The sequence below is a fragment of the Oncorhynchus mykiss genome, chromosome 15, assembly GCF_013265735.2.
Source record: "Oncorhynchus mykiss isolate Arlee chromosome 15, USDA_OmykA_1.1, whole genome shotgun sequence".
NCBI classification, from domain to species: Eukaryota; Metazoa; Chordata; class Actinopteri; order Salmoniformes; family Salmonidae; genus Oncorhynchus; species Oncorhynchus mykiss.
The window spans coordinates 72,175,019-72,188,521 of NC_048579.1; the positions used below are offsets into that span (position 1 = coordinate 72,175,019).

At 46.9% G+C, this 13,503-nt stretch overlaps 1 protein-coding gene across 2 annotated transcripts in view; it reads right to left on the bottom strand.

Moving 5' to 3' along the window:
* Window positions 1–13,503, bottom strand: part of LOC110490626 (calcium-independent phospholipase A2-gamma-like) — a 30,149-nt gene that overhangs the window by 12,358 nt on the left and 4,288 nt on the right. For both annotated transcript variants that reach the window (XM_036945251.1, XM_036945252.1), the window contains 5 exons: window positions 12,720–12,869; window positions 12,290–12,536; window positions 11,451–11,622; window positions 8,090–8,147; window positions 7,363–7,557 (listed from right to left, as the gene is read on the bottom strand). In XM_036945251.1, the coding sequence (XP_036801146.1) occupies window positions 7,363–7,557; window positions 8,090–8,147; window positions 11,451–11,622; window positions 12,290–12,536; window positions 12,720–12,869 (822 nt within the window). The remainder of the gene's footprint in view (window positions 1–7,362; window positions 7,558–8,089; window positions 8,148–11,450; window positions 11,623–12,289; window positions 12,537–12,719; window positions 12,870–13,503) is intronic.

The window sequence follows — 13,503 nt, forward strand, 5'->3', positions numbered from 1 at the left end:
TGCCAGCAGCTCTTCGTTGTGCGTCAAGCATTGCGCTCTTTATGACTTCAAGCATATCAACTAAACTAAACTAAAAAAAACGATTAAATTCTCATGTTTTCAACAAGGAAATTGGAATTGGAATTTCAGTTTACTTATACAAAGAAAAAAGCAATGTCATAATTTCACAAGTAAGATAATTTGGCCATGAGCTTGGAATGAAATCCCCATTACAACAGCAGGTAATTTATCTAGCTATAACAAACAAACCTGCTCATTTAAATCCCCATAACAGCAGGTCATTTAGCTAGCTATAACAAACAAACCTGCTCATTTAAATCCCCATAACAGCAGGTCATTTAGCTATAACAAACAAACCTGCTCATTTAAATCCCCATAACAGCAGATCATTTATCTAGCTATAACAAACAAACCTGCTCATTTAAATCCCCATAACAGCAGGTCATTTAGCTATAACAAACAAACCTGCTCATTTAAATCCCCATAACAGCAGGTCATTTAGCTATAACAAACAAACCTGCTCATTTAAATCCCCATAACAGCAGATCATTTATCTAGCTATAACAAACAAACCTGCTCATTTAAATCCCCATAACAGCAGGTCATTTAGCTAGCTATAACAAACAAACCTGCTCATTTAAATCCCCATAACAGCAGGTCATTTAGCTAGCTATAACAAACAAACCTGCTCATTTAAATCCCCATAACAGCAGGTCATTTAGCTAGCTATAACAAACAAACCTGCTCATTTAAATCCCCATAACAGCAGGTCATTTAGCTATAACAAACAAACCTGCTCATTTAAATCCCCATAACAGCAGGTCATTTAGCTATAACAAACAAACTTGCTCATTTAAATCCCCATAACAGCAGGTCATTTAGCTATAACAAACAAACCTGCTCATTTAAATCCCCATAACAGCAGGTCATTTAGCTAGCTATAACAAACAAACCTGCTCATTTAAATCCCCATAACAGCAGGTCATTTAGCTAGCTATAACAAACAAACCTGCTCATTTAAATCCCCATAACAGCAGGTCATTTAGCTAGCTATAACAAACAAACCTGCTCATTTAAATCCCCATAACAGCAGGTCATTTAGCTATAACAAACAAACCTGCTCATTTAAATCCCCATAACAGCAGGTCATTTAGCTAGCTATAACAAACAAACCTGCTCATTTAAATCCCCATAACAGCAGGTCATTTAGCTAGCTATAACAAACAAACCTGCTCATTTAAATCCCCATAACAGCAGGTCATTTAGCTATAACAAACAAACCTGCTCATTTAAATCCCCATAACAGCAGGTCATTTAGCTAGATATAACAAACAAACCTGCTCATTTAAATCCCCATAACAGCAGGTAATTTATCTAGCTATAACAAACAAACCTGCTCATTTAAATCCCCATAACAGCAGGTCATTTAGCTATAACAAACAAACCTGCTCATTTAAATCCAGCCTGAGAGTCCCTGACTGAGGCTTCTCAGCTTCTCTTCATGCACGATATCCTAACACAACACTAGCACAAAATGGATGTACTGGCTCTAGTCTCATTGTTTAGCTGTGTCCAGATGGGCAGATGACCGGGACTGGGAGGGAGGACATGTTGCATTCAGCTGAGGCAGAAGAGATCACATTTTCTGTCCCATTTCCTCTTGAACACTGGGGAGGTCGAACTGGGAGCCACGCTCTGCTCATCTCCCCTCTAGACTCTGGGTGTCCCACAAATAGCACCCTATTCCCTATGTAGTGCACTACTATAGGGTTATGGTCAAAAGTACTGCACTATATAGAGAATAGGGTGGCATTTGGGACGTATCCTCTCTGTCAGTGTATTTATGATGGAACAACATTCATGCCAGTAAAACAAACACCAGTGAACTAAACTGCAGCACATGGCCGAGCCAGACTAGCTACATGTTTAAATATACCAGATCACTGTGTATTAGTTCACCATGACTCTACTATAGAACCAGTACTATACAACCGTAGCAGGTGGTGTGGTAAGCCCAACGCATTAACCGGGGGCTCACTGCCTGCCCTCCAGGACATCTACAGCACCCGGTGTCACATGAAGGACAAGAAGATCCTCAAGGACCTCAGCCTCCCGAGCCACGGCCTGTTCACCCCGCTAACATCTAGAAGATCATCAAGGACCTCAGCCTCCCGAGCCACGGCCTGTTCACCCCACTAACATCTAGAAGATCCTCAAGGACCTCAGCCACCCGAGCCACGGCCTGTTCACCCCGCTAACACCTAGAAGATCATCAAGGACCTCAGCCACCCGAGCCACGGCATGTTCACCCCGCTAACACCTAGAAGATCATCAAGGACCTCAGCCACCCGAGCCACGGCCTGTTCACCCCACTAACACCTAGAAGATCATCAAGGACCTCAGCCTCCCGAGCCACAACCTGTTCACCCCGCTAACATCTAGAAGATCATCAAGGACCTCAGCCACCCGAGCCACAACCTGTTCACCCCGCTAACATCTAGAAGATCATCAAGGACCTCAGCCACCCGAGCCACGGCCTGTTCACCCCGCTAACATCTAGAAGATCATCAAGGACCTCAGCCTCCCGAGCCACGGCATGTTCACCCCGCTAACACCTAGAAGATCATCAAGGACCTCAGCCACCCGAGCCACGGCCTGTTCACCCCGCTAACATCTAGAAGATCATCAAGGACCTCAGCCACCCGAGCCACGGCCTGTTCACCCCGCTAACATCTAGAAGATCATCAAGGACCTCAGCCACCCGAGCCACGGCCTGTTCACCCCGCTAACACCTAGAAGATCATCAAGAACCTCAGCCACCCGAGCCACGGCCTGTTCACCCCGCTAACACCTAGAAGATGATCCATCCTTACAGAACACGGAACACTATTCTGATTCCAGATGATCCATCCTTACAGAACACGGAACACTATTTTGATTCCAGATGATCCATCCTTACAGAACACGGAACACTATTCTGATTCCAGATGATCCATCCTTACAGAACACTATTCTGATTCCAGATGATCCATCCTTACAGAACACGGAACACTATTCTGATTCCAGATGATCCATCCTTACAGAACACGGAACACTATTCTGATTCCAGATGATCAATCCTTACAGAACACGGAACACTATTCTGATTCCAGATGATCCATCCTTACAGAACACGGAACACTATTCTGATTCCAGATGATCCATCCTTACGGAACACGGAACACTATTCTGATTCCAGATGATCCATCCTTACAGAACACGGAACACTCAATATGCTTTAAGTTTTTCTCCATCTTCATTAGGAAGTTGTGTGGCAGTTTGGGGAAAAAACGACACCATTTGATGGCTGTGATGCCAATTTGTCATGTCATTTGAAAGGGCTGTTTCTCAGCTTTCAAAATATGTATCATGTTTTCATATACGGTTTGACACCAGCAAATGTAGCTGGTTAATGCATGCAGAGGTCCTGGTCTGAGTACATCTCAGAGCAGTTAGCTGGTTAATGCATGCAGAGGTCCTGGTCTGAGTACATCTCAGAGCAGTTAGCTGGTTAATGCATGCAGAGGTCCTGGTCTGAGTACATCTCAGAGCAGTTAGCTGGTTAATGCATGCAGAGGTCCTGGTCTGAGTACATCTCAGAGCAGTTATCTGGTTAATGCATGCAGAGGTCCTGGTCTGAGTACATCTCAGAGCAGTTAGCTGGTTAATGCATGCAGAGGTCCTGGTCTGAGTACATCTCAGAGCAGTTAGCTGGTTAATGCTTGCAGAGGTCTTGGTCTGAGTACATCTCAGAGCAGTTAGCTGGTTAATGCATGCAGAGGTCCTGGTCTGAGTACATCTCAGAGCAGTTAGCTGGTGTTCTAAAGCCTAGTCTTTCCATTCCCCTTTAAAACACTGATTTTTTTATGGACGGGCTGGTGGGCTGGTGGGCGTCTCCATCCGGACTGACTGAGAGCAGAGGGAGTTCAGCTGTCAACCGGTTTCTCAGCCAAGAGCTAAAGCTGCTACTTGCATGTTAATCCACACACACACACACACACACACACACACACAATACATGAAACAGAACATAAAGGGATTAGTGATAAGAGTCTATTGACTATGTAATTAGATATTAGTTAGGCCAGTCCACTGGGTATGTAGCATTGTCAGAGAAGGGACAGGGAGCTAAAGGGACATTATGGATAATGAAAGCACTGTGTCATGAAATGGACTTCCCCTTATCAAAATGTTGAAGCAGGAAGTTCAATGATTAAAAGGAGGTTCATCCAAGATAACAGCCAAGTCTCGTGACAAGCTACGGATTCAAATGATTACTGGCACATTAAAACGACCAAATATGTCCATTGATCAGTAGAGAAAACTCCAAAAACAACCCAGCTCTCTGAAGAGGCGAGTCAAGAGCTGTGGACTTTGAATACATCTCTAGTCTACACTCTCCTCTTTGGTCTGTTGTGAAGCTTTTGAGACAAGGGAAACAGGGCCAAAAACACAGTGGCACACAGTAAATAAAGCACGTCACCAAATCATCCATCTCTCTCCACACACACACAGATCTCACACCGACTAATCCTGTGGCGTGTGCGTGCCGTGCGTGTTTAAATATCAATAAATGATTGGAGTGTGTGTGGCAGAGCACTGTGCTCCTTTGTGAATGCCTGATCAAAGGGGCTGTGTGGCAGGCAGGCAGCGACCTCTCCTTTCAGACTCTGGGTAAAGGTTAAAGAGCGGCTGTCTAAGGGCTCTGCCCAGATGGAGGGAGGCCCAAACCCACTTGGTCGAGTAGATAGAATATTCACTGGTTGCCATGGAGATTTCTAAGGCTCTGAGAAGAGAGCTTGCTTTGCACTTAGCTCTGACTTCCTACTTCCTGAAACAAACTAACATCCAGGAAATAGCTTTTGATCTCTGACGCAGGTGTACAGTCTACAACCAAACAAAACTAAAGCAGGTCAACGGAGTGGCGTCCAAATTACACAGGTCAAATACCATTTTGTTTAGCTAGAAAATAGACAAACAAACAGGCTGTTGAGGTACAACCTGACAGAGGGTTGGCTAGACATCAGATATTCTCTTTCATTAAGAGTCACTGTCCTGCCATTCCCCTACAGACAGCAGCACCTACAGGAACCCTTCTTCATCACAGGGGGCTCAGTCTTTGATATGCGTGTCTGAAGTGAGAGTGAGAGTTCTGTTCACAAACACAAACAGACCCCACAGAGCCCCAGGACAGCAACACAATTAGACCCCACAGAGCCCCAGGACAGCAACACAATTAGACCCCACAGAGCCCCAGGACAGCAACACAATTAGACCCCACAGAGCCCCAGGACAGCAACACAATTAGACCCCACAGAGCCCCAGGACAGCAACACAATTAGACCCCACAGAGCCCCAGGACAGCAACACAATTAGACCCCACAGAGCCCCAGGACAGCAACACAATTAGACCCCACAGAGCCCCAGGACAGCAACACAATTAGACCCCACAGAGCCCCAGGACAGCAACACAATTAGACCCCACAGAGCCCCAGGACAGCAACACAATTAGACCCCACAGAGCCCCAGGACAGCAACACAATTAGACCCCACAGAGCCCCAGGACAGCAACACAATTAGACCCCACAGAGCCCCAGGACAGCAACACAATTAGACCCCACAGAGCCCCAGGACAGCAACACAATTAGACCCAACCACATCATGAGAAAACAAAAATATCATTTTTTCCAATGTGTCAAGTTACAAAAAAAACAGTGAGCATAGCCTTGCTATTGAGAAAGGCCGCCGTAGGCAGACATGGCTCTCAAGAGAAGACAGGCTATGTGCCCACTGCCCACAAAATGAGGTGGTACCATTGTAAATATAACCCATATTTATTTATTTTCCATTTTGTACTTTAACTATTTTCACATCGTTACAACACTGTATATAGACAAATGTCTTTATTATTTGGAACTTGAGTGTAATTTTAACTGTTCATTTTTTATTGTTTATTTCACTTTGGTTTATTATCTACTTCACTTGCTTTGACGATGTTAACATATGTTTCCCATGACAATGAGGCCCCTCAAATTTGAATTGAATTGAAATGGAACAGAGAGAGAGAGGCTCTACATTTACTCTCTGGATCTCCAGCTGAGAGAACGGGCTAATTAAACACACAGAAACACACACTACGGCCCTACAGTTAATGGCCTCAGGCCTCGGAGAGGACTATCTGTACTGAAAGTGTATTGATTTGCGAGAAGTGTTGGGTAAATGAGTGACAGTCAGAGAGAGATCATAGAGACAGAGAGACAAAGAAAGAGGGGTAATAGAGAAAGAGAGAGGCTGAGGTAGATAAACAGAGAGAGAGAGAGAGGTTGAGGTAGATAAACAGAGAGAGAGAGAGAGGTTGAGGTAGATAAACAGAGAGAGAGAGAGAGGTTGAGGTAGATAAACAGAGAGAGAGAGAGAGGTTGAGGTAGATAAACAGAGAGAGAGAGAGAGGTTGAGGTAGATAAACAGAGAGAGAGAGAGAGAGGTTGAGGTAGATAAACAGAGAGAGAGAGAGAGGTTGAGGTAGATAAACAGAGAGAGAGACAGGGTGAGGTAGATAAACAGAGAGAGAGAGACAGGGTGAGGTAGATAAACAGAGAGAGAGACAGGGTGAGGTAGATAAACAGAGAGAAAGAGAGGTTGAGGTAGATAAACAGAGAGAAAGAGAGAGGTTGAGGTAGATAAACAGAGAGAGAGAGACAGGGTGAGGTAGATAAACAGAGAGAGAGAGACAGGGTGAGGTAGATAAACAGAGAGAGAGAGACAGGGTGAGGTAGATAAACAGAGAGAAAGAGAGGTTGAGGTAGATAAAGAGAGAGAGAGACAGGGTGAGGTAGATAAACAGAGAGAGAGAGACAGGGTGAGGTAGATAAACAGAGAGAAAGAGAGGCTGAGGTAGATAAACAGAGAGAAAGAGAGGTTGAGGTAGATAAACAGAGAGAGAGAGAGAGGTTGAGGTAGATAAACAGAGAGAGGCTGAGGTAGATAAACAGAGAGAAAGAGAGAGGTTGAGGTAGATAAACAGAGAGAGGGGTAGATACAGAGAGAGAGAGGTAGATAAACAGAGAAAGAGAGAGAGGTTGAGGTAGATAAACAGAGAGAGGTTGAGGTAGATAAACAGAGAGAGGTTGAGGTAGATAAACAGAGAGAGAAAGAGGTTGAGGTAGATAAACAGAGAGAGGCTGAGGTAGAAACAGAGAGAGACTGAGGTAGAAACAGAGAGAGAGGTTGAGGTAGATAAACAGAGAGAAAGAGAGAGGCTGAGGTAGATAAACAGAGAGAGAGTACTAAAGCTACACATACAGAGATAGATGAATTGGTTACCTGGTGCAGGTCTTTTCCCAGTGTATACTCCTGGAAGTACCCTGGGGCGGCGGAGGAGGCTCTGATGGCCTGCCACATCTTGTGTTTACAGTCTCCTATGTAGTGGGACCTGACCCCTGGTAGCATGCTGTAGTTCCTGAACACATAGGCCTTCAGAGGCAGACCCCTGTTCACTATGGTGCTCACTGCTGACACCTAGAGGAGGAACAGAGGCATGAACTAAATGAAGACGTGTTCATGAGAGAAGAGATGGGTTGGTTGTTTAGCAACAAAACCAACGTGCACAACAGACGGGTTGGCTTAGATTGTTAACAACATGTAAAGTATATTTAGTCTCCAATGTTTATTGTGCAAATGTATTTATGTTTTCAATGAGCACTTGTTGTCTCTTAAATGCACCGTTACAGTTGTTGATTAGCTAGCTAGCGGATTTTAGCCCCATTAGCATTGACATGACATGAGTCAAAACCCCTCAAAACAAGACATGGTGTCAAGAACAAGACACAATGAGACTAAAAGAGCAACCTAGGACTCCCTACATGGCAGCTTCTTGTCATTGTTGCTATGTGACCGTCCAGGATCATAACAACGCAGGCCATCCAGCCGTATCGATGCGTGTGTATCATTTTGGTGACTCGTCCGCCTACCCGTCGATATGGACTTGATTAAGTCTTTGTTCCCTGTGTAAGTGTATGGTTGTTAAAGGGATGTATAGATCAAACCTAACCTTTGGGCATTTTGGATCCCGGGCTGTCTCCACCATGAGGCCTTCTCCCATTCTCTCCCTGTTACACACAAAACATTCACCACTTCATTATCAAATCAGAAAAAATTATACTGTAAATTTGCATGCTCCAAAATAAGAACATGATTTTCATAGGTCAGACTTCACTGTCAAGATATTTTACCACTGACATGACAGTATCCTAGACGGAGCAGCAGGGAACTGACATGACAGTATCCTAGACGGAGCAGCAGGGAACTGACATGACAGTATCCTAGACGGAGCAGCAGGGTATTGACATGACAGTATACTAGACGGAGCAGCAGGGTACTGACATGACAGTATACTAGACGGAGCAGCAGGGTACTGACATGACAGTATACTAGACGGAGCAGCAGGGTATTGACATGACAGTATACTAGACGGAGCAGCAGGGTACTGACATGACAGTATCCTAGACGGAGCAGCAGGGTATTGACATGACAGTATACTAGACGGAGCAGCAGGGTACTGACATGACAGTATACTAGACGGAGCAGCAGGGTACTGACATGACAGTATACTAGACGGAGCAGCAGGGTACTGACATGACAGTATACTAGACGGAGCAGCAGGGTACTGACATGACAGTATACTAGACGGAGCAGCAGGGTACTGACATGACAGTATACTAGACGGAGCAGCAGGGTACTGACATGACAGTATACTAGACGGAGCAGCAGGGTACTGACATGACAGTATACTAGACGTAGCAGCAGGGTACTGACATGACAGTATACTAGACGGAGCAGCAGGGTACTGACATGACAGTATACTAGACGGAGCAGCAGGGTACTGACATGACAGTATACTAGACGGAGCAGCAGGGTACTGACATGACAGTATACTAGACGGAGCAGCAGGGTACTGACATGACAGTATACTAGACGGAGCAGCAGGGTACTGACATGACAGTATACTAGACGGAGCAGCAGGGTACTGACATGACAGTATACTAGACGGAGCAGCAGGGTATTGACATGACAGTATACTAGACGGAGCAGCAGGGTATTGACATGACAGTAATCTAGACGGAGCAGCAGGGTACTGACATGACAGTATACTAGACGGAGCAGCAGGGTATTGGCACGACAGTATACTAGACGGAGCAGCAGGGTACTGACATGACAGTATACTAGACGGAGCAGCAGGGTATTGACATGACAGTATACTAGACGGAGCAGCAGGGTACTGACATGACAGTATACTAGACGGAGCAGCAGGGTACTGACATGACAGTATACTAGATGGAGCAGCAGGGTACTGACATGGGTACTGACATGACAGTATACTAGACGGAGCAGCAGGGTACTGACATGACAGTATCCTAGACGGAGCAGCAGGGTACTGACATGACAGTAAACTAGACGGAGCAGCAGGGTACTGACATGACAGTAAACTAGACGGAGCAGCAGGGTACTGACATGACAGTATCCTAGACGGAGCAGCAGGGTACTGACATGACAGTATCCTAGACGGAGCAGCAGGATACTGACATGACAGTATCCTAGACGGAGCAGCAGGATACTGACATGACAGTATCCTAGACGGAGCAGCAGGGTATTGACATGACAGTATACTAGACGGAGCAGCAGGGTACTGACATGACAGTATACTAGACGGAGCAGCAGGGTACTGACATGACAGTATACTAGACGGAGCAGCAGGGTATTGACATGACAGTATACTAGACGGAGCAGCAGGGTATTGACATGACAGTATTCTAGACGGAGCAGCAGGGTACTGACATGACAGTATACTAGACGGAGCAGCAGGGTATTGACACGACAGTATACTAGACGGAGCAGCAGGGTACTGACATGACAGTATACTAGACGGAGCAGCAGGGTATTGACATGACAGTATACTAGACGGAGCAGCAGGGTACTGACATGACAGTATACTAGACGGAGCAGCAGGGTACTGACATGACAGTATACTAGATGGAGCAGCAGGGTACTGACATGGGTACTGACATGACAGTATACTAGACGGAGCAGCAGGGTACTGACATGACAGTATCCTAGACGGAGCAGCAGGGTACTGACATGACAGTAAACTAGACGGAGCAGCATGGTACTGACATGACAGTATACTAGACGGAGCAGCAGGGTACTGACATGACAGTATCCTAGACGGAGCAGCAGGGTACTGACATGACAGTATCCTAGACGGAGCAGCAGGATACTGACATGACAGTATACTAGACGGAGCAGCAGGGTACTGACATGACAGTATCCTAGACGGAGCAGCAGGGTACTGACATGACAGTATCCTAGACGGAGCAGCAGGGTACTGACATGACAGTATCCTAGACGGAGCAGCAGGGTACTGACATGACAGTATACTAGACGGAGCAGCAGGGTACTGACATGACAGTATCCTAGACGGAGCAGCAGGGTACTGACATGACAGTATACTAGACGGAGCAGCAGGGTACTGACATGACAGTATCCTAGACGGAGCAGCAGGGTACTGACATGACAGTATCCTAGATGGAGCAGCAGGGTACTGACATGGGTACTGACATGACAGTATACTAGACGGAGCAGCAGGGTACTGACATGACAGTATACTAGACGGATCAGCAGGGTACTGACATGACAGTATACTAGACGGAGCAGCAGGGTACTGACATGACAGTATACTAGACGGAGCAGCAGGGTACAGACATGACAGTATCCTAGACGGAGCAGCAGGGAACTGACATGACAGTATCCTAGACGGAGCAGCAGGGTATTGACATGACAGTATACTAGACGGAGCAGCAGGGTACTGACATGACAGTATACTAGACGGAGCAGCAGGGTACTGACATGACAGTATCCTAGACGGAGCAGCAGGGTACTGACATGACAGTATTCTAGACGGAGCAGCAGGGTACTGACATGACAGTATCCTAGACGGAGCAGCAGGGTATTGACATGACATTATTCTAGACGGAGCAGCAGGGTACTGACATGACAGTATACTAGACGGAGCAGCAGGGTACTGACATGACAGTATACTAGACGGAGCAGCAGGGTACTGACATGACAGTATCCTAGACGGAGCAGCAGGGTATTGACATGACAGTATTCTAGACAGAGCAGCAGGGTACTGACATGACAGTTTACTAGACGGAGCAGCAGGGTACTGACATGACAGTATCCTAGACGGAGCAGCAGGGTACTGACATGACAGTATACTAGACAGAGCAGCAGGGTACTGACATGACAGTATACTAGACGGAGCAGCAGGGTACTGACATGACAGTATACTAGACGGAGCAGCAGGGTATTGACATGACAGTATACTAGTCGGAGCAGCAGGGTACTGTACTCACTTGAGGATGTTCTCCCAGATCTGGCTGTCGTAGAAGGCGTGGCTCCAGCCCATCTTGACAGTTCCCACGATCACGTTCTGTTTGAACACATCAGAACCCAGCTTCCTGTAGAGTTCCTCACAATCATCCAGAGGAATCTGGAACACCCCCAACATGAAGGCCAGGATGGCACCTGCGGGATAGGGGTTCATCGTGTTAAGATGCCACGTGCCAAACAGGACTTTCAGATTTATAAAAAAGTATTATCCTCCCCAATGTCGTGATATCCAATTGGTAGTTACAGTCTTGTCCCATCGCTGCAACTCCCATACAGAGGGAGAGGCGAAGGTTGAGAGCCATGCGTCCTCCGAAACACGACCCCGCCAAGCCATACTGCCTCTTGACACACAGCTCGCTTAACCCGGAAGCCAGCCGCACCAACGTGTCAGAGGAAACACCATATAGCTGGCGACCGTGTCAGAGTACATGCGCCAGGCCCACCACAGGAGTCGCTAGGGTTTGCGCCAGGCCCGAACCCTCCCCTAATCCGGACGATGCTGGGACAATTGTGCGTCGCCTCATGGGTCTCCCGGTCGCAGCCGGTCTGTGATGACGCCTCAAGCGCTGCGCCACTCGGGAGGCCCTGACTTTTTGATTTTAAGACGACTGAAAAGTGCCTTTCATTAAACATAAGTGACTGGTTTCTAAGACATAAATGAAACCTAGTCTTGGCCTAAAAAGAATGCTCAATGGGTTATGTTCTCAGGACTAGGCCTGATCTGTGTCTGGGAAACCAGCCCTAGTATTGTGGACCGATATCATGTTGTAGAAAATACAGGGAACTTGGTGAAACAGCCTACCTGTGCTGACCCCACAGATGTAGTCAAACAGCTGGTAGATGGGTTTGCCTGTCAGTGTCTGCAGTTTGTGTAGGGTCTGCAGGGCTACCAGTCCCCTGGTCCCCCCTCCATCGATGGCCAGGATCCGTATACCCTGGCCCTTCACAGGGTCTGTGTATCCCACCAGGGCCAGGGCCTCTCTCACTGCAGCCTGGAGCCGGGGGTCTCTGGTCTGCCTCAGACGCAACAGGCACGGGATCACCCTCTCCTGGGGGGGGGGTTCACTTCAGCAAATTCACACACTTCTACATGTACCCATCTTAGTTGAATGCACTGATTAGAAGTTGGTCTATCAGAGCTTCTGCTACATGACTAAAATATGAATGTAAATATACCCACAGTATATCTACAAGGACTGAAGTTTCCATTGTCTAGAAAAACAGCCCCACACCTTGACGGCCACACCGCGTGTCTCAGGGTACTCCAGAAGATGCAGACTAAGCTCCTCCACACGGCTGGTGTGGACATTCATGTCTGTGGCTTTCTGGATGCCCTGCACCAAGGCTCTGGTCCTGTTGTCCATACTCACCCGCGCTATGATCTGGGATGGGAGGGCACAGAACATACCCAGGATCCTTTTTTAAAAATGTACAAATTTAAAAACCGACAGGGGGTAAGACGCTTCAAACCGACAGGGGGTAAGACACTTCAAACCGACAGGGGGTAAGACGCTTCAAACCGACAGGGGGTAAGACGCTTCAAACCGACAGGGGGTAAGACGCTTCAAACCGACAGGGGGTAAGACTCTTCAAACAGACAGGGGGTAAGACGCTTCAAACCGACAGGGTAAGACACTTCAAACCGACAGGGGGTAAGACACTTCAAACCGACAGGGGGTAAGACACTTCAAACCGACAGGGGGTAAGACACTTCAAACCGACAGGGTAAGACACTTCAAACCGACAGGGGGTAAGACACTTCAAACCGACAGGGTAAGACACTTCAAACCGACAGGGTAAGACACTTCAAACCGACAGGGTAAGACACTTCAAACCGACAGGGGGTAAGACACTTCAAACCGACAGGGTAAGACACTTCAAACCGAAAGGGGGTAAGACACTTCAAACCGAAAGGGGGTAAGACGCTTCAAACCGACAGGGGGTAAGACGCTTCAAACCGACAGGGGGTAAGACACTTCAAACCGACAGGGGGTAAGACGCTTCAAACCGACAGGG